Raw genomic sequence first — 27481 nt, 5'->3', positions numbered from 1 at the left:
GAATCACTTGAGGCCAGGAGTTTGAGACCAGCCTGGGCAACATGACAAGACCCTGTATCTATTAAAAAAAAAAAAAAGAAAAACTCATTGTATCATTATATATTTTATTACTGTAAATTATTGTAAATTTATTTTTTGTAAATTATTGTTTACAAAATTTTGTTTCAAGACAACCTGGCTCTGTCACCTAGTCTGGAGTACAGTGGTTGGATCTCAGCTCACTACCACTTCCACCTCCCATGTTAAGTGATTCTCCCACCTCAGCCTCCTGAGTAACTGGGACCACAGACAAGTAGCTGCCACCATGCCCAACTAATCCTTGTATTTATTTTTGTAGAAACAGAGTTTTGCCATGTCGGCCAGACTGGTCTCAGACTCCTGAGCTCAAGCGATCTATCTTCCATGACATCCCAAAAGCGCTGGGATTATAGGGATGAGCTACCACACTCGGCCTATAAATTATTATTATAACGCATAATATCACTTGTAAAGGCTAGGGGGTTATAGCTCTTACTCTGAAAATAGATCTCCTAAATATAATTTACTCAGCAAACATTCAGTGCTTGTTAAATTCAAAGAGCAGGCATCCTAAAGTCTGTGAGAGAATTAGGCAAGTGGAGGAAATGAGGAAATAATTACATCTGACAAAAATTGTAGAACTATTTTTTAAACTTGTTCTTTTGAAATAATTATAGAATCACAGGAAGCTGTAAAAATAGTGCTTCTATGTGTATCCTTCATTCAGCTTTCCCCTAGTGGTGACATCAAACTGCAGTACATATTAAATTGACATTGGTGTATTAATGTAAATGAGACTACAGACTTTCTTCTGTTTTCACCATTTCACATGCATTTATTTGTATGAATGTGCATGTGTGTGCATGTATGCATGATTCTGTGCAGTTTTATCCCATTAATAGATTTGTGTAACTACTACCACAGTCAAGACACAGGCACACAGAAGAGTGGTCCTTCTGATTGCATCCCTCCCCAGCCCTGTTCCCTGGCAACCACTAATATGTTCTCCATTTCTATAGTTTTGGCATTTTAAGCACAGTATATAAATGTAATCATATAGCAGGTAACCTTTGAGTCACATTGTTTTTGCTCTGCATGTGGTCCTTGAGACCCATCAGGGTCAATAGCTTGCTCCTAGTGTTGCTTAGTATGTACAGCTTTTTTTTTTTTTTTTTTTTTTTTTTGAGGTAGAGTCTCGCTCTGCCACCCAAGCTGGAGTGCAGTGGCGCAGTCTCAGCTTACTGCAACCTCCACCTCCCAGGTTCAAGTGATTCTCCTGCCTCAGCCTCCCAAGTAGGTGGGTTTACAGGTATGCACCACCACGCCTGGCTATTTTTTGTATTTTTGGTAGAGACGGGTTTTTTCCATGTTGGCCAAGCTGGTCTCAAACTCCTGAGTTCAGGTGATCTGCCCGCCTCGGCCTCCCAAAGTATTGGGATTACAGGCATGAGCCACCATACCTGGCCTGTCCAGCTATTTCTTAAAAATTATTTAGGAGTGATCTTGCTGGAGGTCAAGAGGATAAGCTACTGAGTTATGAAGACCTCTGTTGTGCCAGGTTTGCAATGAAAAACATCCACTACCACAGAAACAGAAGATTCCTTAAATGTAATTTATGAATGCCTATTTTTAATATAATTGTGCCCATATCTCTTTTAGCTCAATCTCATTTTATCTTGAAATGATCAATATTTAAATTTTGTTCTGTCATTTTTAATCAAACTATTTTCTCTTATCCTAAAATGCCCAGAACGTTAGATGCTGTTTCCTTCTAAGAACTAACTATAATACATAATTCATATTTCTGGATTGTGATTTAGCAAGTACTAACTAGAGAATGGGTGGTAAACAGATTAATTAAAAAAAGAATTTAAACAGAATTGTTCTGTATAAGGCAGCATCAAATTCGGATAATTTTATTAGATTTGATCGATTTGATGTAAACCTTTTCAAGTTGTGTGTATTTAGGGTCAAACAAGTGGTGTTATATAGCAGATTCTATTTTAACATTGGTTTTTATTATGAAGTCATTGATATATTGCATTGCAGGGGGCGAGAAACTAACTGTGTACTGAATTGATTTTGATGTATTACATTTAACTGACATTCCTTCGTTTATCAATATTAAGTGCCTACTCTGTGCTCAGTATCATGCTAGGTGCTGGAAATATAATGCTGAATAAAACGTTCTGGTGAACTATAAATTGATCTCATCTCCTTGCTGAAGGAAGACATGTATAATGGCTTTCCAGGAGAAATATAAATATAACAGGTTCTTGTTTAAAGGAAAGGGAAGAGGCAGTTGTAGTTGTTCTCTCCTTACATAGAGAACTTTAAACCTGGTAATACTTTCTTTTGTTGTTTTTTGAGATGGAGCCTCACTCTGTCGCCCAGGCTGGACTGCAGTGGTGCCACCTCAGCTCACTGCAATCTTTGCCTCCTGAGTTCAACTGATTCTCCTGCTTCAGTCTCCCAAGTAGCTGGGACTACAAGTGTGCTCCACCACGACCAGCTATTTTTTTTTTTTTTTTTTTTTTTTTAATTTTTGGTAGAGACGGAGTTTCACCATGTTGGTCAAGCTGGTCTTGAACTCCTGACCTCAGGTGATCCGCCTGCCTCTGCCTTCCAAAACGCTGCTACACCCAGCTAATACTCTTCTGAATTTGGTGATCCTCTTCTCATTGACACTTTAGTAGCAAATGTGTTAAAAGAAAGTTGGAAAGGCTTTTTAAATTTCCTAGGCTACTGCCATTTCTTTAAGTATTTAGTGATTAGCTCAAGAAATTTTGTTTCTTTCTTTTCTCAGCTCTTCTCAATGACCAATAGAAAATTGTCCTTGAGTATCAAGTACTACCATATGATACATGATTTTAGTTTTCGAATTCATTTTTATAAAATATTTACTTAAAGCAAATAATGTCTGAATGATTATCTTAATTTTAAAAGCCTCAAGTTTATTTTTTGTGTGTGCTTAGAAACAGAGAAGTTTGGTGCCTCACTCTGAAATCTGTTTCTTCTGTTGATTCGTTTGTTTGTTTGTTTGTTTGTTTGTTTGTTTGTTTGTTTTTAGACGGAGTTTCGCTCTTGTCACCCAGGTTGGAGTGCAGTGGTGCATGCGGCTTACTGCAACCTCTGCCTTCCAGGTTCAAGCAGTTCTCCTGTCTCAGCCTCCCAAGTAGCTGGGATTACAGGCATGCACCACCACACCGGGCTAATTTTATAGAGATGGGGTTTTATATGTTGGCTAGACTGGTTTTGAACTCTTGACCTCAGGTGATCTGCCCCCCTCAGCCTCCAAAGTGCTGGGATTACGGGCATGAGCCACTGCAACTGGCCTGAAATCTGTTTCTTATCAGGCTGTTATTTTCAAGTTTAAGAAAAAGAGTATGAAATAATATGTACAATAAAACCATGTGACACACATTAGCTGTGTAATAAACCTTCATATCCACCCCAAACCTAAAATAAAAATGTTTTAAAAAGAAAAGAGTATCAAAGTGTGTTCAAAACCTTGATGTTCAGACCTTTCAGTTTAGTAATTTCATATTTAGATGATTATCCAAAATTATCAGATGCTCAGAAAATGCAGAAATAGGCCGGGTGTGATGGCTCACGCCTGTAACCTCAGCGCTTTGGGAGGCTGAGGCGGGCAGATCACCTGAGGTCAGGAGTTTGAGACTGGCCTGACCAATATGGAGAAACCCCATCTCTACTACTAAAAATACAAAATTAGCCAGGCGTGGTGGCACATGCCTGTAATCCCACCTACTCGGGAGGCTGAGGCAGGAGAATTGCTTGAATCAGGGAGGTGGAGGTTGTGGTGAGCTGAGATCGCACCATTGCACTCGAGCCTAGGCAACAAGAACAAAACTCCGTCTCAAAAAAAAAAAAAAGAAAGAAGAAAATGCAAAAATATTCATTGCAGTGGCTTAAAATAGGGAAAAAATTAGAAGCAAAACAAACCATCTTCAACCATGGGGAACTGGCTAAGCTATGATTCAAAAATATAAAAGAATCATATACATCTATTAAAAATAGTCTTACAGAATAATGATGGGGATGGGAAATACTTGTGTTGTTAAGTGTTTTAAACAGGTTTACACTAAGTACAATTTTGTTTCCATATGCGCACATATCTATAAACCTACAAAATCAGAGACATATAGAAAAAAAGACCAGAAGAAAAATAGGGACAAAATTGCTAACAGTGGCAATCTGGGAGGTGGGGTCATAGGTGTTTTTCCTTCATACCTTATATACTTTCCAGATTTTATTTGGTGAAAATGTATTACTTTAAGCAGACTTTTTAAAATTGTGTTTGTATTATATATGCATGTATACATGTGTACAGAACATATATGCCAAGTTTTTAACAATGAAATAAAGTAGTTATTAAAAGGACACCCTTTCTCAGGCCCGTGGGACCTCTGGGAAGTCACAGGAGTATGAAGGGAGGCAGAGCCCACCTGTGCTCATGCCCTGTGAAAGGAAACACTGCCACCAGCACTGTGGACACAGCCTTCTTGGAGTAGCTGGCTGGGGCCCCCACCATCCTCTTGTGGACCACTAAGAGGCATGCTGTCGGGCAGGGGTCCAGATACAGTGATTGGCCTATCTCCACTGCAGGATGAAGCAGTGCCGGAGAGGTTCCTCCATATTTACATAATTGTAGGATAGCAAGGACAATCAAAATAGGATCATTTCAGGGAGTTAAAATGAAGCAAAAATGTATAATAAAAGTATTGTTTATTTTGTTTTCCAGATATTTTATCCAGAAACAACAGATGTCTATGATCGGAAAAACATACCAAGAATGATATATTGCATTCACGCACTGAGGTAGGGGGAAAATGCAGCTAAAAGACACTCTAGGGAGTAGATTTAAATAAAACTAAAATTTCAATTTTAAAAGAGATTTTAAGTTACTTGAATAGTTTGAAGAACTTTTTATTAGATTCCATTGTTTTGGATTTGCTGGTACAAAATTAAAATAATGGTCACATATAAACAATCCTTAAACTTGAAAAGTGTTTTTCTGATTTTTAAAAATCTAACTCAAAATAGAAAACCAGAAAATGAATGAAAACCATTAAGTATAATAAAGAGAGAATTGAAGTTGAAACTTTTAGATATCCAATTATAATGTACTACTATATTCTTGAATTATGACCTGGTTTACAAATATAATGCAAATATATCAAATGAGTGACTTTAATAGTCATAATTTTGGTTTAATGCAGTTAAAATTATAATTTAATTTAAATCTTATCATAGATTAAGAAAATATAATGGTAAGAATGGTTTCTTTTGACCTTCTCTTCAATAGAATTTGTACCCTAAGGATAAAGAAGAAACATAATAGTTGGTATAAATTAGTCAAATCAAGACACATTCATTGTTTTAAAGCAGTTGTTTGACAACTTAATTTTTGAAAAATGCTGAAATTCTGCTAGTTCACAGATTGCATTTTATCTTTTTAGCCTGGGAGAAATGTGATTTCTAGAAGGTAACAAAGATTATTCTAAAAAGCCAGTTTGTGGCTGTTGTCTTGAGTACACACAGATAATGGTTTTGGAAGCCTTCATGTCTGGTTAAATTTTAAATTTCCTTTAGAACATATGCCTTGTGTTTTTATCACTAGAAGTCATTCTCCTGGCAGAGTATTCTGCCTAGAGGATTATGTTGACTTCTTCCTGGCTCTTTTCCTCTCCAAAGGAAAATATTTCTACAATAATTCATGGCGGTATTGGCTTTCCAGAAAAGAAATTTGATTATGTCATATAATTTGACTTTACCCCCTAGTCAGCACGGGTGGGATTGCTTTGGAAGATGACAGTTGCTAGAAATACAGACCAAGTATAGGTGCCTTTGCTATGGTTTTTTTGTTCTAACAACTTAGAACCACTGGTTAAAAAAAGAAAAACAACAATACAAACAAACCTACTTTTCTGCTGCCTCCTCATATGTAGCTAGAGTATAATTATGCCACAGGTTTTCTAAAAGCTGCATGTGTAAAAGTGCTTATGTTGAGGCATATTTTCAACTTGTATTGCCCAATATTCTTTATTAAATATTTTTTCAGATCTTAGAATGATTACTTAACACTGTAGTTAGTACTGGGTCTGTAACCTGCTGAGCCAGCCACCACTGGTTAATGCCATTGCTATATGTGCACACCATGGTGCTCATCTCTAGTTCTGTTGCATGCTCATGTGCTGTCTTGTGTAAGTTTCAATTGATTTTCTAAGTGGACACCTTGGACATTCATGTTAAGCAGCTTTAAACAAATGGTATGCTAAGTTCCTTTCTGGTGATATCACAGTTCTTCTAAAGGAAATATATAGAACTTCACTTAGGCTTACAAATGTGTATTTGCCATGGTTTTAACAATGGCTTGAATAGCTTAGTAAACAAAGAAAAAAACAACTTTTTGTTTATCATTGCCAATTGTATGCAAATATTGATGTGATATTTTCCAGGACTGTGTTTTTCAGTTACTCATCATAAACATCTCCATTACTCTTACTCATCCTGGAGGGGATTCCTGTTGGGTCATGTCATTCACCAGACCTGATCTTAAGGAGGATATTTTATCTTCAAAAGCAATATTTATTTAGTAAATAACCATTCTCCTCACTTTTCTTTGTTCTGAATTATTGTCTAGCTGCCTATCACTATGGAATCAAGAAGTCCCAAGTGTATCTGATGCTTTTCCCACCAAAACTTGTTCCTGCTGTGATTTAAAATCTAGCCAGTCACTCAAAGGAGGCTGATATTCTGCTCTTTTGTACAAGACACATTTGGAAGCTGAGGAGCAACCCTCTGATAAATACAATGGATTTAATAAATACGCTTGCTGCATAGTTAGAAGTGATGATGGAAATGAACTAGCATGTTCTTCAGCTTTTACATCCTGGCTGCAAATACAGCACTGCTGCTGTATTTGAGAGTTGTTATTACTTGGTAATTAGGCAGGTTAGAGTTTCTGATTATATAGCTCAGAAGCCAGCAGGGAAGTTTCCTCTAGGAAGTTAAGCTTGCTAGGCGCTGCCTCCTTCCTGCCCCAGCCTGTGGGCCTGACATGTTGCACAAAGTTAGCTCTTAGCCCTGACCAAACTTGTCTCCTCTTCCCTGTCATCTTGATTTGGGCTTAATACCCTAAGATCTCTTGGGTACTTGCCTTTGTTTCCTGTTTGCTTCTGTTTCCCTGTTCCTGCCTGCCCCTCACCTTTTCGTTTTATTTCTGATCCCAGTCTCGTGTCCTACACTCACCAATCCCTGTGTCCATTTAGATTGGCATTCTTAAGCCAGACTCCGTGAACATTGCCACAGCAGCACTGGAGGAAATTCTCAAGCTTCACCTAATGTAGACAAATTCACCTTAGTGGTGATGGCATCATTCTTTTTTTAAAGAAATGTGTGTCTTTTTCTCATTTTTTTTTTTTTTCAAAAAACAAGAGGTGTGCTCATTGTGGTTAGGAAAATTCAGGAAGAATGTTAAAGAAAAAGCTAAACTACCCACTATCTCAACACCAAGTGAAAACTACTGTAACTATTTTGATATCTTTGGACTTAAAGTGCATACTGCGTATGGCATGTTTGCCTTTTGTGGCTTCTTTTGGAATGGTACAAACCCTCTGCAAGGAAAAGGAACCAGTTCCAGAGTGATAGCCTTGCTAACTAGTTACTATACTAATTTTTTTAAAATCTCTGGAGGCCTTTTATGCATGGGTAAGAACACTTTTTGGCATGCTCTTTAGTGCCCACCTTATTAAAGATTTATGATAAATGATGTTAAACCACTATTATTTGTTTGAACTTTCATAGAAGTGAATTCCTTGAAAGAATTGAAATAATTTAGTCGAACTAATATTTTGAGTACTTCAGATACCTTAAAGAGAAGTTGAAATGCCCAGGTACATTATTACAAATTTACTACACTGAAACCTATTCTGTAAGACCCATACTGCAAGTTTCACTCATTTTGTTTGGCATTTATAGCTAATTTTGAGTTGTCCCTGACTATTATATTATTTTGATACCTACCCAGAATTGACATAATCTTAGTGGCACCAGAAACAAAAGAATACCCCTTCAAACCTGCCGTGATTACAGATCTAGGTTTCTGATGGATCGCTAGTGGGTCAGACCATGGCACAACTTTGGGTTCTTCTCCCATGGTGAGTCAGACCCTGGCCACAGGCATCAGGCTAAACTTTCCTTGTTTAAAAAAAAAATCAGACTGCATTTACTTTTAAGTACCTGGCTTTCAGGTAGGTTTTTATTTACAATTTGGCCCCCACCCCTGCCCCCATTCCCTATCACCCTGAAATAATTTACTTTCTAAGTCTCACTTGACCAGCATTGTATAATCCATTGTCCTGTCATAATGATGTATTGGCCTGATCCATTCACATTATTAAAAGCTTATGTGTGCCTTTTAAGTGTTTTTTTTTTTAATTAGTTGGGCTTTCTAGAGACTTCATCCCCTAGGAAACAAGGGATTGACTGTACCCAGTGATCTTTAGGCTTTGGGGCTTATCATCTCAGATCATGTTTCTAGTCCTGCCTTCACTTAGTTACTGGATGTGACCACCAGTGCTGGACCCTCTTTCTACCAGGTGTTTCTGTCACCACCTATGCTCCTTGGTTCTTCCTTAACGTGGGGCACTTCCGTTTTCTGGGGCTATTTGGCTTACTCAAAGTTCTTGGTCTTTATTCTTTCATGTAGTATGTATAGTATAATATATAATATATATTATATATATATATACTGTATAATATATTATACTGTATATATATATAATATATATATAGATAGAGGCCAGGAGTGGTGACTCACATGGTGGCTCACGCCAGCACTTTGAGAGTTCGAGGCAGGCAGATTATTTGAGGTCAGGAGTTTATGATCAGCCTGGCCAAGATGACGAAACCCATCTCTACCAAAAATACAAAAATTAGGCGGCCATGGTGGCAGGCACCTGTAATCACAGCTACTCGGGAGGCTGAGGCAGGAGAATCGTTTGAACCTGAGAGGCAGAAGTTGCGGTGAGCCGAGATTTTGCCACTGCACTCTAACCTGGGCAACAGAGCAAGACTCCATCTCAAATTGAAAAACAAAAACAAAACAACAGATAATAGAAGAAACAGAGTACTTGTGTTTTAATAACGTTCCCCAACTTGTTAAAGTAAATAGAAATACACATGCAGTATTTATCTCTTTTTTTTATTACAACTTCGTTTTTGGACACCGTATATTATTCTCTTGATTATTGTTTTGAACCCATGCCCTTTCTCAGACTTTACCAAGATTAATATCTTTTTTTTTTTTTTTTGTATGAACCAGATTGTTTCAGCTTGGTCAGTCTGAGCTCTTTCTGGACCACTTCCTTGTCCTTCTAGCACTGTCCCTGACATTCTTTGAAATATCCTTGCTTGTGGTCACAACAGGATTTACCAATCCTGTTCTGATTATTTCTGCTTTGAGATGTGGAACCAACTACTCTCTAGGGAATTCTCTTAAAAGTCATGTGTTTATATTGATTTTTCAAGTTTAGCCTTATTAGCATACTGAGTTCTGCTTTTCTTGCTGTCTAGTTTATTTAATCATTGAGATTCTTCTACATGGACAGCCACAAACTGAAGCTATGTCTGCCTTTCCTGTATGAGAGGATTACTCTTCCTGCTGCCGCTTCTGTAGCTATGTCACAGCAGGCATGTTTTCAGGTGCAGTGGTGATGCCATGGCTCTGGTAGACCCACACCTGATTCAGCAGCTGTCCGAGTACCCTGGCAGCTTTGTGGAGGAGGGTTCGTTTCGCCAGCTCCCACACAGCCAGGTGGCTGTCTTGCTTACCAGGTTGCCTTTGAACCCACTCCTCAGGCATTAATGCGTAACTTTCCTTGTCTCACACTCCATTCCCTTAGAACCCTTTCCTTCCCTAAGAAACTGATTGAACCCTTATATCAGATTGATCATATCTCTAACAGTGAACATATTTGCATTTATAAATAAGATTTCTAAAGACAGTTTCTTAGCTCAAAGAGGCTCTAATTGTAGTTCTCAGGAGGGATATCTGGAGATGGCAGTATTTGGGAGTAAGGTGAGGGAGGCAGCTGCACCTGCTTATTTCTTTTAAGTCCTTCCTTGTTCGGAATTCTCCCTGTGCTCTGAACCATTCCCTTCCCTTTCCTCCTCTTTCTGTCCTGCATTATTATGGTAGTTATACCTTTCTATCTTCCTAAATGCTGAGCTCTTAAGACACTATGAACCATGTCTTATTACTTCACACAGCTTACACACCATTGATTCCAACTTAAAGTCTCTGGAGTTTGTGTATTTAACTCTTCAGGAAGTTTAACTGCACTAATTCAATGATAAGGCTGCCTCAGGACTCCTTTGGTTTGGGGCTGAAAATTACATATAAAACCCTGGATTTTGATATGAGACATATGTGACTAAGATGGAAAAATTTAATTCAGTAGATAAAGCTGTTTCAAACATGGAGCCTGTGTGGCAAAACAGAGATTCTTGGCATTGGAAAAAGTAGGGAAACCACTTTGATAGGTTATCAATAAGTGTTTGTATACAAAGGACACATTTATTTAACAAAGAATAATAAGAACACAGGCTAACACAAATGGAACTTTTAACTATCTATCTGGCACTGCACAAAATACTTAACTGGTATAATCTCATTTTATCTTCACAGAGTACCTGTGGAGTGGTTACTATTATTAGTCCCATTTTATAACCAAGGCAGTTGAGGCACAGAGAGGCTGCCGAAGGTCACACAATTAGTAAAAACCAGGCTGTGTGAGAACTGAACCCGTGCCATTATGAATTCAGCCAGCCATTGGCTTCAAAAGAAGTCAATTATTTTCCCACTTCTAAGAAAATTAAAAGAACAGTGGTATCATACTTGAACTTCAGCACAGGCCTCTCAGCTATTATATTTAACATATATTAAATGAAGAATCATGGAACCAGAGAACTGGAATGGCCTTGGGATATTATTGTAGTCTAGATCATTCATTTCACAGATAAGGGAACTGAAAGCTTGGGTTACGTGACTTGCTCATAGTCACACGTCAAGGTTTTACCAGTTTGGGGGCCAGGATCCAGGCTTCTGGATTCTAGTCCTGTGGTCTTTCTGCTCTACCATGAGGCTTTGATATACAAACATTCATCTCACATGTTATGGTGCAAAATGAGCTACACATAATGTGATCCAAGAAGGCTGAAATAAATTTAGTTCCTGCCTTTTAAGTTTGCATTTCATTACTATAGTACCTTTTAGTGTGCATCTTGAAAGTAGTAGAAAAAACTAATACCACTAGTTTTATCTTGAAAGTGGTAATGTCATGTGATATTGGCAGTGATGTATGTGAGGAAGATGGAAAAATTTGGTTCAGTAGATAAAACAGCAACTACTATTACTACTTTCATTATATACACTAAATGGTATTTTTTTAAACTTTGTTGCTTCTGGATTTTAAGTGCTATTATTTTACAAATAGGGGCACATAAGTCAATAAGACTGTAGCTACCTCTGGGCAGCCCCTCTGTTGCTGGCTTCAGCTGCACAGGTGTGCGGTGGCTTTTGGTGTGGTAAGGGCCTTGCTGCTTCACACAAAGTGCTCTCCTAGACATGAGAAGCGAAGGTGACATGAATTCCACGACTTCCTTTGGAATGCTCTCAGCCCTTTGACTTGGCTGTTAGGTACCAAATGGTGCTTAACAAATTCAGTGTTGAAGAGCTACACGAGAGTGGTATTTTTTCTATTCAATGGACTTTTTTACTTTTTAAGATTAAGACTTGATTTCCTGTATACTTCAGGTAATGTGCAGCTTCATTTGAATTTAAATGCTTGGGAAGGAGTAGTTTGCTATTGCTGATTCTTTTCAGCATGGGAATACTGTGTAAACAGTTTCCTGATAAACATTTGCCCATTTGAGTAATCAGCTGGAAAGCACCTCCCACACAGAGATTAGGTGTAACAAGCCCACACCATGAAAAGTGATCTTTTCAAACCTAACAGTTTAAACCTCAACATCAATGATTATTTTTTAATGTTGAAAATTGAGGCCAAACAGAAAATATACAATATATTTTTAATTTTTTAGTAAATGAGATTTTTTGATATGCAAATGAGATATTTACCTGATCAATATTAGCTTAAAAAAATATCAGGCTTAAAAGCAAAGATCCTTCCATCTTCAAAATTCTAACTTTTCAGCACCACCTTGTGGTGACTTTTACTTAAACCAGGATGTCTGCTTATTGTGAGGTTTTTTTTTTTTTTTTTTTTTTTGAGACGGAGTTTCACTCTTGTTACCCAGGCTGGAGTGCAATGGCGCGATCTCGACTCACCGCAACCTCCACCTCCTGGGTTCAGGCAATTCTCCTGCCTCAGCCTCCTGAGTAGCTGGGACTACAGGCACGTGCCACCATGCCCAGCTAATTTTTTGTAGTTTTAGTAGAGACGGGGTTTCACCATGTTGACCAGGATGGTCTCGATCTCTTGACCTCGTGATCCACCCGCCTCAGCCTCCCAAAGTGCTGGGATTACAGGCGTGAGCCACCGCGCCCGGCCCTATTGTGAGTTTTAACATAACGGTGTACAATGGAGAAATAAAAAGCCTAACTAGAAATAGCTATCTAACTTCTTTATTATCAAAGGGGAAAATTAACACTTTAGTATAAACATTTTAATTCATGTTACCATTAAACCTCTATTTTTTGGTAGCCCAACTACCTTTCTTTAGGAACAGCATGGTAGAGAAAATTTTTTTGTTTTGTTTTTTGAGATAGAGTCTCACTCTTTCGTTCACGCTGGAGTACAGTGGCACAATCTTGGCTCACTGCAACCTCTGTCTCCCAGGTTCAAGCAGTTCTCCTGCCTCAGCCTCTCCCAAGTATCTGGGATTACTGGCATGTGCCATTGTGCCCAGCTACTTTTTGTGTTTTTAGTAAAGACGAGGTTTTACTATGTTGACCAGCCCCGTCTTGAACTCCTGACCGCAAATGATTTGCCTGCCTTGGCCTCCCAAAGTGAGCCACCATGCCCAGCCAAGAAAAATATTTTTATATAGGAGCTATCCTATAAATAGTAATTAAATGAATGAATGGATAAACAGAACATAATGTGAAAACAGTTGCATCAAGATCATTGAACACAGCTGTCTTACCCTCTTTCCAAAACTGATGTGAAATTAACTGCAGTAATAACCTTTCAAAAATACGTTAGTGATAACAAATGCCGTCTACTGACCAGAAACTTGAACAACTCCTAATATAAATTGAACAGACAGGATTCGGTTGACTAAGAAACAAACTGGGAGACGACCACAGCCCACAAAATGCCGGGGGATGCAGCAGAGCTAGGAACTGTCTTGAGGTTTGCTCCAAGCAAAGGGAACAGCAAGAAAAACAAGAGCCTCAAAGTGAGCAATCATCAGGCTGTGACCAGCAGAACTGTACAGCCTTTCCCTAAAGTAGCAGGTGTAGATGCTGATGGCCGATAGCATGCTGGTACCCAAGACAGCTAATGATCTCAAGAAGGGACAGAGAGTCCCCAGCCTGAGAAGGAAAGACACTGGTACCTTCCTGGCATCAGTTCCATTGCTCTCTATGGCTTCTTAATGCTGGCTCCTGACATGCAGATCTGCAATCAGTGACCAACAAACAGGAAGTCTCAAACACCAAGATGAGTCCCGGATCAGAAGATGCCAGATATTCAAAGGAAACTGACACTGAAAGAGGCATTAGATTCACCAAACAGAACCAAGACCCACAGAACAAATGAAAATGTTAAAATATGTGCAATTGATGATTCATTCCATTTATGTTTAACAAATGTTTATTGAGTACTTACATTTATACACAGAAGAACCAAAGATAAAACTCTAAGAAGGAAAATTTGGTATAGATGAAATCAGAAAAGCAACTAATAAAATTTATCGATGTCTAAATTATTGGCGGATATAATAAAAAAATGAAAGCATGAATCTAAAATTCTGAATTATCTCAACACTCCATAGGTGGGTAAGTTAGAGGTGGAAGTATATGAAGAATAGTAGATGCCAATTAGCTTAGGCTTTGATAGAAAAATGTAAAAGTATGTTAAAACTTCAGCAGGATATTAATATAGGTATTGCATATTAAAGATTCAGCACATTAAGTACTTGAAATAGATATAAAATGTGTTACCCAAAGACATTTTATGGATGTCTACTTTTACTGTCACATTTCTAGATTTCACTGATTTTTTTTTATAGTTTTCTTTGTAAATTAGTTTAGGTATATTTTCGAATTTGTGAAAAGAAGAGGAAAATGCAAATCAGGTGCCATGAAAGAAACTGAAGTGACACAATTATACATTTTTGATTATTTGTTCATCTATTCTCATTTCTTAAATGATGGCTTGCTTTCCACTACCCCGAATTCTTTTGCAGTTTATCTTGCCTGTTAAATCCTATGTAATTTTGTAGTTCACATTAACTAGAAAGGAGCAAGTGAAGAGGTTGACATTTCATTGTTCTAAGTTATATGACCACCCTTTTAACTGGAATGTTTTCCCCTTGTAATAATGAGTTGAGAATTGGTTCATAAAATATTATGGTTTTGAAAATGTCAGCATGGTATCTCAATGATCTAGCTTTAATTATAATGACTTGTTGGCATGAACCTTTGGTAGTAAAGTCTTCATAGGCTGTGTAAAGTAAGCAGTTTCATATACGTGATAATCTCTAAAGACCTAGAACGTCAACTAAGGAATGTATCCTGTCTTGCTAGTTTGGGATTATGAATACATAATGGCTATTTCACTTTGAAGAATGTTCAAAGTCTAATATAAAAGCTTTTCCTCTGTGGATAAGATATAAATATCATATTGAAATTACTAGTATTAAAACTAATGTTACACATATGGTTAAAAAAATTGTTCTTTGTCCTTTGCTATGGTTTTAAAAGAAAAGTATGAAAATGAGAGGCAAATTCCACCCCTAAATATTCTGTAAAATTCAAACATTCATTAATAGACATTTCCTGGAAGACATATGAATGGCCAATGCATGGATGAAAAAATGTTTACTCTCACAACTACCTTAAGGAAATACAGATTTAAATAACATCTTGTTGCCATCAGTTGCCAGTCCCTTGAAAGATTTTATTCATTATATCCTGTGATGATCAGAGGACAAAAAAAAAGATTTATGTAATTTATTACATTAAGATTTATGATGATGAAATTTCTGATAATTTTATGTTTTTTCTTCTAGTTTATATCTGTTCAAACTAGGAATAGCACCCCAGATCCAGGATTTGTTGGGCAAAGTAGACTTCACAGGTATTACTCTTTATCTTTGTAATTTTTTACAATCTAGTTATAAAAAGAGTCCCAGTACTTTTTTTTCCCCATTTTGATATTACTGATTTCCCTTATTCCTGTTTATTGATGAGAAGAGAAAACTGACCTATATTGCTCGTTCTTCACTGAGTTCTCCTTCCCCACATTTGTGAAATGAGAAACTTGGGCTCGGTTCTTCCTAAGGCTCTTGTTAGAAACAACCCCCCTTCCTGATGAAGACATTTCTTTATATGATTGTATTCATTCCTACATCCATCTCTGTAGCCTTCTCTGATAATGATGATTATTATCTTGTTCTTTGTTAGAGGAGGAAATCAGTAATATGAGAAAAGAACTTGAAAAATATGGAATACAGATGCCATCTTTCAGCAAAATAGGTGGTATTCTGGCCAGTGAACTGTCCGTGGATGAAGCTGCATGTAAGTCCGTTTAAAATCCAAACTTGCCATTGACGTGATACTTACCTGTACTTTACTTATTGATTTTGATTACTCGAAATAGAATATTTAGAAGATACTTTAGGCCAGGCATAGTGGCTCACGCCTGTAATCCAAGCACTTTGGAGGCCAAGGCGGGCGGAAAACCTGAGGTTGGGAGTTCAAGACCAGCCTGACCAACATGGTGAAACCCAATCTTAAAAAAAAAAAGAAGATACTTTAAGCAGCCTAAAAGTTCTTGTTTTATAGATGATTAATTTGAGGATATCAGTATATAGCCAATAATTGATTTGGTTTTGGTTTTTAGACTTCTACTTGTGCAACATGAATTCAGGTTCCAGAAACATCTTCATTGTCCATCATTCTCTATTTTCTGTGTCTGTAGATTTTAGTGGTAGAGTACATTGTTACAGGTCTTTTAGTATTGTAAGCTAAATTGCAAGTATCTCTTGGAACTAACATGTTACTTTAAAATTATCCATGTCGCCCACTGTCTTACTTTCTAACCCCTGAGGTTGACGTAGGCCTCAGTTCATTTTAGCCATTCAATGACTTATAAATGAGTCAGAATTACTTAAAGATGCTGAGATCATGACCAAAGACAGCCATGTGGAGAGGTTGTCAGGTGCTCCATAATATGTCTGAGTTCTCTTTTTGACCTATTTACTGGAAGCCACGAAAGAAAGTAAAACTGCTTGGGTTTACGCAGGGTCGATGCAACTTTCCATGTTGTTTTTTGCTGATAAAACCTTTTTCTCTCTCTCTTTACTTTTTAGTACATGCTGCAGTTATAGCCATTAATGAAGCTGTTGAAAAAGGAATAGCAGAGCAGACCATTGTAACACTAAGAAACCCAAACGCAGTTTTAACTTTAGTGGATGACAACCTTGCACCTGAATATCAGAAAGAACTCTGGGATGCCAAAAAGAAAAAAGAGGAAAATGCAAGACTGAAGGTACTTAGATTCTGAGTAATAAAAACAGTAATGAATGTGCTTATGAGTTACTTGTTTGAAAAGCCTTACTGTTAAAGGCAATACTTTTAAATCAATTGGCTATGTTCTCTATAGCCATAGACGATTTATTTGAATGAAATGTAGCATAAAAGAGGACTATACACTATGTAAGGCAATTAGATTATATGCCTGTATAAGGCATAAAAAGGAATTTTAGAGGCCAGGCATGATGGCTCATGCCTGTAATCCCAGCCCTTTGGGAGGCCACAGCAGGAGGATCCCTTGAGTCTAGGAGTTCAAGATGAGCCTGAGCACCATAGTGAGACCCTGTCTCTAAGAAAATAAAAGGAACAATAAAAAATTAGCCGAGCATGGTGGTTCAAGCCTGCAGTCCCAATTACTCAGGAGGCTAAGGTGTAAGAGAATCACTTGAGTCTGGGAGGTTGAGGCTGCAGTGAACTGTGACCGTGCCGCTGCACTCCAGCCTACGCAACAGACTGAGACCTTCAATTTTTAAGAAGAGAATTTTGTGTGAATGTTACAGATTGAAAGAATTAAAAGTCATGTGGCAAACTTGCTACTGTCCCCAGAAATTGTACAAGTAGCAACTCATAATCATCCCTTGTTAGGCATCAGCAGCAGACCTTACATTAGAAAAGATACTTTTACATTTGGTAGTAGAGGTTAATAATTCAGTGTGGTGAAGTTCAGAGAGTATGTTTTTCAATCTACGGTCTTCATATTTTCCCAGTAGTCAATCCTTTATATTTGAGGATGTCCTTCCTGTGCAAGACAGCCTGCTCCTAATGCTAACTCCATTTGTAACCACCTTTCTGTGTAGTCTATTGTTGAAAACTTTGTCTACACGGAGAGCTTCTACTTCCTCACCAGCTTGTTTCTCATTAAGCTCTTGCCATGCCAGTTTCAGCTCCATGAATAAAAGTAACCACTTTAGGTTTTGATGTTTTTCTCAACTGGTGGCTTCCACCAGCATCTGGTAGGGTTGGCCCTCTGCCTTGAGATTCTCTGCTCCACCAGCTTATGTGTGTCCTTGCTGCCACGGTTCTTCTCTCTGCCTTTCTCCTCTTCCTCCTCCCTCTCAGTATGGGGATTCTTCAAGGTCCGACACTGAATCCCTTCTGTGTTCTTCCTCCATAGAACTCATCCACTTGTTGAAGAAATCAGCTGTCAGCTTTATGCCAGCCCTTCCCAAATTGGCCTCTCTCCTCTCCTCCAGATATCTTCATCTCTGACCCTGGGGCTTTGTACCCCATTATATTAGAAGAGCTCTGCTTGCTGACCTCCCTAACTTCCCTGGTTCAGAATGATTGCTACCTTTGTCTCAAAACTCATGCCCCCTGTGTCCCATCCATTGCTAGATTCTGCTGCCTACTCTTGTTAGAGTTGAATCTGTCACCAACCTTTTAGTCTCACCAGTCTTGCCTCAGTCCTGCCTTTGCTGTCCTCATTGCTTGACTCTTGTATCAAGCACCTTCCTTGTGGGTCTCTCTGCCTACAAGATTGGCTGCTATTCTCCAAGCCAATCCCCCTTAGAGCTAGAGGTTACAAAATTGACCTTTAACTACAAATCTGATGTCAACCCACCAGAAACATCCCGTGATTCTCTGTTGCCTACTGAATGTTCAACACCAAATCTCAGACTTCAGTTGACCCCCTCATCTTTTTGGATCACCCTGGACACACACTCCAAGTTATAGCCCAGTGTGCTAAGCTTTCCATCTGTGTAACCAAATTCTGCTATCTGCGTCCTATTCTTGACATTATTCTGTTGTTTGAAGCCCTCATTGATTATAATCTCTTTGAAAACTTTCTTCCCAACTATGAATACTTTTAAAAAAAATGCTTATAGTACTTCTCTTATAGAATCTATTCTGTTCTTCTAGGCATATTCATTATTTGTGTTCTTGATTTTATTAGATCAAATCAAATGAAATCGGTGCTATTCAACTGCTTTTGATCTACAAAAATGGTAAAACAAAGTGGTCCAAACTGATGTTTTCCACATTTGAAAATTAGCCCTTTTCAAAGAGTCACTGGGTCTGTCATTCATCTTTGTAATCTTTGCCAGGCATTCTCCTCCAGTGCCCTGCACAGAACAGGCACTCCACAAATGCTTCCAATGAATTTAAATAATTAGAGAATGGTTTTTATCACTCTTCATGTTTTTCCATTTGTCAAGTTTTGGAAACATTTTATTTAATCTCAGGAATCATTGAAGACTTTGTTTTGCAGAATAGCTGTATTTCAGAAGAAGAAAGAGATGCTTATGAAGAACTGCTGACACAAGCAGAAATCCAAGGCAATATTAACACAGTCAACAGTAAGTAATGGATTGTATGAAGGAAATCGATATTTCCATAAGATACAGACCTTCCTTGCCAGAATCCCAGCATAACTCTCAATTTGTATACTTGGAAAACTGCCTCATACGATGAAAAATCTACTCAGTGTCAATGTTGCTCTAAATTATGAAGCAATATTTGGCAGTTTCCCATTGTGCTTTTCTGGTGATGTCAGTCCACACAAAGTACCCTGAAGCTAGTTTGATTCTACCTTCCTGTTTGATTACGTTCCGCATTTTGAATCTGTCACTTTTGGGGCTAATACTGAAGGTAATTTAGTAAAAGATTGTAACTTACAAATAGTAGTTGCTTGCCCACGATTCTGTGATGGTATTCTGTTGGAATTATAAAAGGTGCTATTGACACCACTGGTCTCTGTGACTTCCCAGCCATTCCCATAGTCTGTAGTTTTTTCTTACACTTGTGTAACTTTGGTGCCAGTGAATGGGACTATGGACAGGCCAGATGAAATTTCATGATGGCAGCTTTGAGTCCCATACCCCTTAGCCTCTGTGGACTCAAGCAGATCAATTCCTCTTAGTACCTGGTTCAGGTGTGTGACTATAAAGAACAGCAGACTTAGGTAATTGAAATAAGCATATACACGTTTAGATACATCAATTTTTTTTATTAGTCTTTTCTCCCCTCTGGCTAAGACTATTTTGAGCATCAGAAGAGTCAATAAGGAATGTCATTTGATGTTTATTTTGCTTTGGTCCATCTAAATAATCCATATATACCCAAAAACCTAATACATGAAAGACCATTTAACCCACTTAATAAAGCGTATGAACCCCCTGCCAAATTAAAACTTAGGAGTGTCCACTAGCCTTCCTTTTAACATCCTAGTTGAGTTGCAAAGACGTGTACAGCCACAGGTGTTACTCAGAAGTTTTCTCCTAAGTTACCGGAGAGAAATATCCTAAGGGGCTCAAACAATAATTAAGGAAAGCCCCAGAGGGTTAATGTAAAAGTCTAGGAGTTAATGACTGAGTGTGTTTGAGAATTTGGCTCACAAACACACAACTGGGCTGAAAACTGTCAATTGCTTTTTTTTTTTTTTTTTTAATGTAACACCTTCACATTTTAGGATGCATGTGCCTGTTCTTTTATTCTTGTGAAATCTTAAACATGTGGCTGATGATACATGAAGTACAATTTGAAGTTTGTCTTTTTGTTCCATGTGAAAGCTGAGAATTGCAATACGCTTGACAGAAATGAATTACAGGAGGGAAATTAATGTTGCCGGTGAGACGTCTGAGGTCCATAAGCTTAGAGAGAAAATGGCTCCATAGTCTTTAACCATCCTTTATTTTTGAGATATTTATAACCATGAAAACAGTTTTCTTTTTCACGTTAAATAAAATTCTTTATAAAAATGTTTTAGTTCTTCACTCAGTGCCATAACTTCCTGACCACAAATTTAATGCCAAATTGGCTATACTTTTTTTTTCCATTTATAAGTAAATGGCATTGGATGATTTGTACTAATGGCATAACCAGCTGAAAATATGAAGGACATTGCAAGGTTTGATGGCTTTAAATGTATAGAATATGATGATTCTGAATTCTTTTTATCTCTCCCCATCTTAAAATTTATAGTTCAGTAGAACTGAAAGTAACCTTAGGAAGAGAAGCCTCATTTTGGTGACATGACAATGAGACAATTGTACACTTTAAAATACGTAAGAATTGTTACTTTGACAAGCTTTTTCCCAACAATGTAGGTTATTATATTAAAATGTTAAGGCATCTACATTCATAGCAACCATAGTAATAGCATCAGTGACAACAATGGTTGTTGACATATCTGTTGTCAGAGGCCTCAGCTTTGTTCACATTATAGCCATTTAACTTTCAGGTTCTGCATTTTTGTTCCATTCACTGTGTGATATATTCTGTTAAGATCGGAGCTGGACATTTTGCATTTCTTCGGTTGTTGTTGTTGTTGCTGCTGCTGTTGTTGTTTTTGACAGGGTGTCACTCTATTGCCCTGTCTGGTGTTGAACTCTTGGGCTCAAGTGATCCTCACCACCTCAGCCTCCCAAAATGCTAGGATTATAGACAAGAGCTACTGCGCCCTGCCTGGACATTTTGTTAAATGCAGAGTGTAAAAGAGTGGTTGATCTCACCTTATTTTTTAGAAGAGATGGTTTATTTAGTAGTGTTTTTCAGGCTTGGTGTAGTGGCTTATGCCTGTAATCCACCACTTAGGGAGGCTGAGGCAGGAGGATGACTTGAGGCCAGGAGTTCAAGACCAGCCTGGGCAATAAAGAGAGACTGAGTCTCCACAAAAAAAAATTTTTTTAATTAGCTGGGCTTGATGGCACACAACTGTAGCCCCAGCTACTCTAGTGGCTGAGGTGGAGGGATCTCCTAAGCCCAGGAGATGGAGGCTGCAGTAAGCCAAGATTGTGCCGCTGTACTCCACCCTCAGCAACAGAGCAAGACTATCTCAAAAAAAAAAAAAAAAAGGAAAGAAAGGAAAAGAAACAACAGTGTTTTAAGGATATGATTTTCTGATGTGTGACATCCAGCTGTACAAGCCCATGTAATAAATGTATCAAAGGTGAAACAAAATCCTACCTAGAGTAACCCAAAATGCAGCTGAAAGGCCTTGGGTTACCTTTAGCAGAACAGCAAATACCACAAACAACTACTAGCCTTCCTTTCTGAAATTTTTTGGTTTGTCACATTAAATTTAAAAATGGAAAAGAAGTTATAAGATTCTCAGGGCCCTTTAGGTTAAGTGTGAGTTTTCTGGAGGATGACTTGAAGGATTCCATTCATCGTAAGTATTTCCTGCTATTGAGTTACATATCTTAGTAAAACATTGAGGGAAGATCCTTGTGAATGTATTTAGAGAAGATAAGTTGTCATCTTGTCAAAAAGGGTTAGAATGATCTTAGCTGCAGTTAGTCATGAATTAAGCAGACAGGCTAACCCTTGAAAGGCTCTAGAAATTTATGTGCGTGTGTTATTTCTGCTACACAGATGCCTTCCCTATAAGGCAAAACTCTGCAGTCTCTGTCTGGTTTGCTCTTTCCTGGTGGCAGAGTTAATCATTCATTCTCCATTTAGTCAGCAATTTCATTTTTGTTCTCTGAAAACTATACTGAATCTACTGTTTGGTTACCAAAATTCAGGTCTTTATAATCTGTACCTTACAACTGGTCAAGAGATCATGGAGTGTATTAGTCCGTTCTCACACTGCTATAAAGAACTACCTGGGTAATTTATGAAGAAAAGAGGTTTAATTGACTCACAGTTCTGCTTGCCTGGGGAGGCCTCAGGAAACTTACAATCATGGCAGAAGGTAATGGTGAAGCCAGTCACATCTTCACATGGCCAAAGCAGGAGGAAGAGAGAGAGAAGGGGGAAGCGCTACACACTTAAACAACCATGTCTCATGAGAACTCACTCGTTATCAGCAAAGGGAAAATCCATCCTCGTGTCATAATCACCTTCCACCGAATCCCTCCTCCAACATTGAGGATTACAATTCAACATGAGATTTGGGTAGGGACGCAGAGCCAAACAATATCACAGAGTTTATGGCTGTATCAGATTTTGTAGCAATGTGTCGGAGTGCTTGCTGTGGGCTTACCATAGTGCTTATGCATTAGGAAAATACAGCAGTAGGGCAAGGCTTGCTTCTGCTCTTCATGTAGCTTGAAGTCTGCTTGGGGAGGCAGTACTAAAGCACAAGGAGCATTGGGGAACATGCCTGCTGGAACTACATGGCCCAGCTTGAAATAACTATGGTGTTCACAAGATGAGAAATCCTTAAGGATCTGAGCAATCTGAAGGCTTCATGGAAGAATTGAAACCAGAGCTTGTTCTAAAATGAAAGCTTTTGGAAGGAAGTCATGCTACTCAGAAATGATCTCATAACCTAAGCTCCATCAATGCTGAGGTTCTTCTAGGACTCCAAGGATTTGATTGGTTTGAATTACTGAGATAACATTTTCAAGGCTTTACCTACCCTCTGCCTGTAGCTTTTCAGAGTTCATGAAAAGTAACTGCTTAGATTCAAATTCTTGGGAAGAAGGGCAGGTTGGGTGAGGCAGCAGTGGAAACAGCAGCCATTCTGACAGAATGTGAACCCCCACCCTCAGGACAGGCTGCAGTGGAGCATATCAATGCTGTCATTCCGGAAGGTGACCCTGAGAATACGCTGCTTGCCCTGAAGAAACCAGAGGCCCAGCTGCCTGCTGTTTATCCCTTTGCTGCTGCCATGTATCAGAACGAACTTTTCAACCTCCAGAAGCAGAATGCCATGGTAAGTCAGAGAAGACTCCAGCTATGGGGAGAGTAACCCTGAGAGCCATGGCGCACTAGGGAAGCCTAGTTAGGAAAAGGGGATTAGGGGTCTGGGGATCTCTAATTTGTACCAATGCTGGTCTCACTGGCCCATCCATACCAATTCCATGGCCCCCTTCCTGGTTAACTCTTGCTTTTAGTCTACATAAAGAATCTAAGAGCGTAGTTAGGAGATTCCAGCAGTTGTCTACACATATACATGGGAAAATAGGTTGTTCTTATTCCCTGTGTGATATTTGAAAAACCTTGGATAATTTTTTACCTATATCAATGTGTGTTTTTTTAATAATATATAATGTTTTTTATATAGAAAATAAACTCAATCTGTAATTTTAGAAACTGCAAATAAGAGCATTAGCACAATGGCTTTGAGTTTTGTAAATCTGTACTCCTTAATATGACAACAACATTCAACAATAATTTCATACAAGGTTACAGTAATTAAGAACATGTTTACTAACACTCCTATAAGCCAAACAATGAAACAAAATGAAAACTACTGAAGGCAGAGCCAAGAATTCAGTATATGACAAAGCTCGTACTTCAAGAAGGTGAGGAAAGGATTATTTAATAAATGATGTCTTTGCAAGTGTTTAAGTTTTGTTTAGAAAACATTAACTCACTACACATATATCAGAATAAACTTTCAACTTAAAATGTTAAATGTAAAAAATAATTTAAAAATTAAAGCTCTGAGGAAAAACACAGGACAGTCATTGGATCTTTAAAATCACAATCAGCACTTGTTCACATACAACAAACATGCCAAGAACATGAGCTGGCAATTCATAAAACAAGAAATATACAAATTACAAACCAAAAGAAAGCTCAAACTCAATCAGAAGTAAATAAATATAAATTAAAACACAGTACACTTATTATTTTAAATTAGATTGGTAGAGATTAGAAAGATTTAACCCAGTGTAGGTATAAATATGGGGCACAAACATATTCTACACAGCCGCTGAGAGTGTGAACTATACAGCCTTTCTGCAGGGTGGTCTTAGTAATATAGATCAAAAGCCCATGACGCTGACAGTTACATTCTAGAAAATGAGCCCGAAGGATATGAACCAAAGAGCTTTAGCCACAGAGATGTTTCACAGCATTGTTTGTAATATTGAAAAACAGGAAACAAATGACTACTTAATTAATAACAGATTGCCTAATTTATGCTGCTTATATATGCTAGAAATACGTGCAACTAGTAAAAATGACAATGTAAAGAATAATGACTGGAAAAGATATCCATACAAATAGTAAGCAGAAAAAAATGAGATTGAGATATATAGCATTATCTTGTTTTTTGCAATAAGAAAATAAAGCCAGTTATAAAGACAAAACCTCTGCAAATGTATGTATGAATTTAAAATACATAAAAGGATATACACAAAAGAGCTTAGGTGATAGCATTTGTTTTCTTATTCTTGCTTATTAAGACTTCTGTATCAGCTGACTATGGTAGCACCTACCTGTAATCTCAGCACTTTGGGAGGCTGAGGCAGGAGGATCACGTGAGGCCAGGAGTTCAAGACCAAACTGGGCAACATAGTGAAGCCCCATCTTTACCAAAAAAAAAAAAAAAAAGAAGACTTTCTATGTTTTCTAAATACACATATACTATTTGTAATAAAAGAAAAATAGCTTATTTTCTTAATTTCACTTAGGTTCTCTCATTAATATTTTCTTCTACTTCTCTGGCTCTGAAACTCAAGGCTTACTTATGCCTGAGGACACTCATTCATCCTTAAATGGCCATGGTTAACCTGTGGCTGTCCAGCTCCATTTCTTCTTCCTTTCTCCTTTTCCATTTTACCATATACCAATTTAGGTATCCATGGACAGGTCACTGAAAGAGGTAGAGGAGGTGAATTATAAATGACTGCATTCTGCTCTTATAATTTGATACCTTATATGTTAAATGTGTATTTCGTGTAAGATATTTGAATAAAATTTACTTACATGCTCTCTATGGTAACCCCTTCTTCCCATTTGCTTTGGAAGATTAAACTATCCTTTCTTATTCTGAAATCAGAATTTTGGAATTAGAATCAATAGTCTTGGTTTGAAGACCTTGCTTTGTGTTTCAGATTATAACTTTTAGATGAAATTCTCCCAACCTTCCCTTAACCCTTATTTCAAACTGGAAATCATTAGCTGTGCTAAAATCTTATCTGGCACTCTCAGTCAGTGACAATGTTATCTAGTCCTTGGCTTAATTATATGGCTGAACTGAGCCTTTAAGCAGCCAATATAGCTGGGATTCAGGATCAGTAATGGGAATGCAGATATTTGTGGTATTGTAACTTTCCACTGTGATCAACTAAGTCTGAAAAATGATCATCCAAGGAAAACCCAGGAACCATATACCTGTTCTTAAAGCCAGTGGAAAGCAAGTGGCCAGCGACTCCTCTTTCTGCTGAGCTGTCAAGTTCTTGACTTTTCATTGTTTGGTGAAATGTGCATTGTAAACCTCCATCGTGCACATGAGGTGTGTTGTGCGGAGAGCTTATGTTGCCACATGTTTTCCAACAGAACTACTTGGCCCACGAGGAGCTTTTGATTGCTGTGGAAATGTTGTCTGCTGTTGCTTTACTAAACCAGGCCTTGGAAAGCAACGATCTTGTGTCTGTGCAGAATCAACTCAGAAGCCCCACAATAGGCTTAAACAATCTGGACAAGGCATATGTGGAACGGTAAGGAACATTTTCCAAACCTTCTTTCAATGCAGAAATGGTAGTTGGCAGATCTTACAAGTGAGGAATTTGTCTGTTGGTGGAGAAATCCGTATACCATGCTCATATTTTTTGAAAAGCAGTCTGTTTTAAGAGTCCTTCTAATTAGTATCCTTGTTTACAGTATTCCTTCTGGGGAAACAAAAAGAATCAGAAAGTGATCATCCTGTGGCAATTAATGAATGACTTTGTCATTGGCAGAGATTATTTGATAGGCTGAAAATAAAGAAACTATTGGAAACATACCTTTCCTTGTGTGTCTTTTGGAAACAGCAGCAGGATGTAGAAGAATAACTTTAATAATCATCCAGTTCAATTCTTTTATTTCACTGATGCAGAAACAGAATCCAGAGTTATGGAACTAAAGTTGGGCAGTTGGGCCCCAAACTACACTCTTCTGATTATTAAGCCAAAGAAATCCTGAGGCCACAGTGGGTCATGGCAGTGGGTAATAACATCCATTTAGTATCTTTCATTTCATGTTTCTGAAGTATCCTACCAAATAGTACAACTGATAGCATTATTATAAAACACCACAGCAGATCTGGAGAGAAAATCAAATGACCCGAATTGGGAGCCAGTTGAGAGTCACTGAGACAAAAACCCCAGTTAAAATGAGTGAACCTTGGATTCTTGTAACCACCAGGGGGAGATGTCTGCACAGATCTTGACCAAAGCTCTTTTCAGCTACTGATTTTGGAACTGCTCTATTAGACAGGCTGGCTAATTCTCTTGGGTCATGTACAGTCGCACAGGAAAAACCAGTGATTTCTTAGGTCAAACAAATGGCATTTGACCACTTGCCTACGTAGAGAATGGCCAACAAGTAATGGAAGGATGGTGGGTTTTCCTTGTTTTCAGTCTTTTTGTAGAAACTTAATTCTCTTGTTCTACTTAAATTTGGCCATGTGGTTCATATGACTCCTCAGAGTCTGTTTCCAAGGTAATTTATATCTACCTCCACTGTTTCTGTTATAGCACCATCCTCTCCTGCAAGCTGAGAAACCACAAGCTCAATTTGAGTTTCCCTCTGCCCTCAGCTGGGCACCCCTGTGCACTGAAGAGCCTGCTGTCAGTGGCCCATCTGTGTGCCTTATACCTCTGCAAGATGTTTCCGTTTCCCTGCAGCCACCCTCTTTACTTCTCACTTTGGCTTCTGTAGTAACCCCTAAACTGGTCATCCTACTTCTTTTCTCTCCCCATTCATTCATCATTCCTACCTAACCAGGCTTTGCCATACTTTCTTAGTGCTAGAGTAGAAGAGCTGGTCAATCCCTTT

At 38.2% G+C, this 27481-nt stretch overlaps 1 protein-coding gene across 1 annotated transcript in view; it reads left to right on the top strand.

Annotated features, from left to right (window-relative positions):
- Nucleotides 1-27481, top strand: part of IQGAP2 (IQ motif containing GTPase activating protein 2) — a 307815-nt gene that overhangs the window by 161911 nt on the left and 118423 nt on the right. The window contains exons 5-11 of the mRNA XM_032277951.1: nucleotides 4781-4857; nucleotides 15301-15368; nucleotides 15695-15808; nucleotides 16603-16781; nucleotides 19035-19122; nucleotides 23263-23426; nucleotides 26003-26163. Of these exons, the coding sequence (XP_032133842.1) occupies nucleotides 4781-4857; nucleotides 15301-15368; nucleotides 15695-15808; nucleotides 16603-16781; nucleotides 19035-19122; nucleotides 23263-23426; nucleotides 26003-26163 (851 nt within the window). The remainder of the gene's footprint in view (nucleotides 1-4780; nucleotides 4858-15300; nucleotides 15369-15694; nucleotides 15809-16602; nucleotides 16782-19034; nucleotides 19123-23262; nucleotides 23427-26002; nucleotides 26164-27481) is intronic.

This window comes from Sapajus apella, unplaced genomic scaffold (assembly GCF_009761245.1).
Source record: "Sapajus apella isolate SASKATOON/1434 unplaced genomic scaffold, GSC_monkey_1.0 scaffold1, whole genome shotgun sequence".
Taxonomy (NCBI): Eukaryota; Metazoa; Chordata; class Mammalia; order Primates; family Cebidae; genus Sapajus; species Sapajus apella.
Note: the sequence above shows the minus strand (reverse complement) of the source record. Positions and strands in the feature narration are given on the sequence as shown.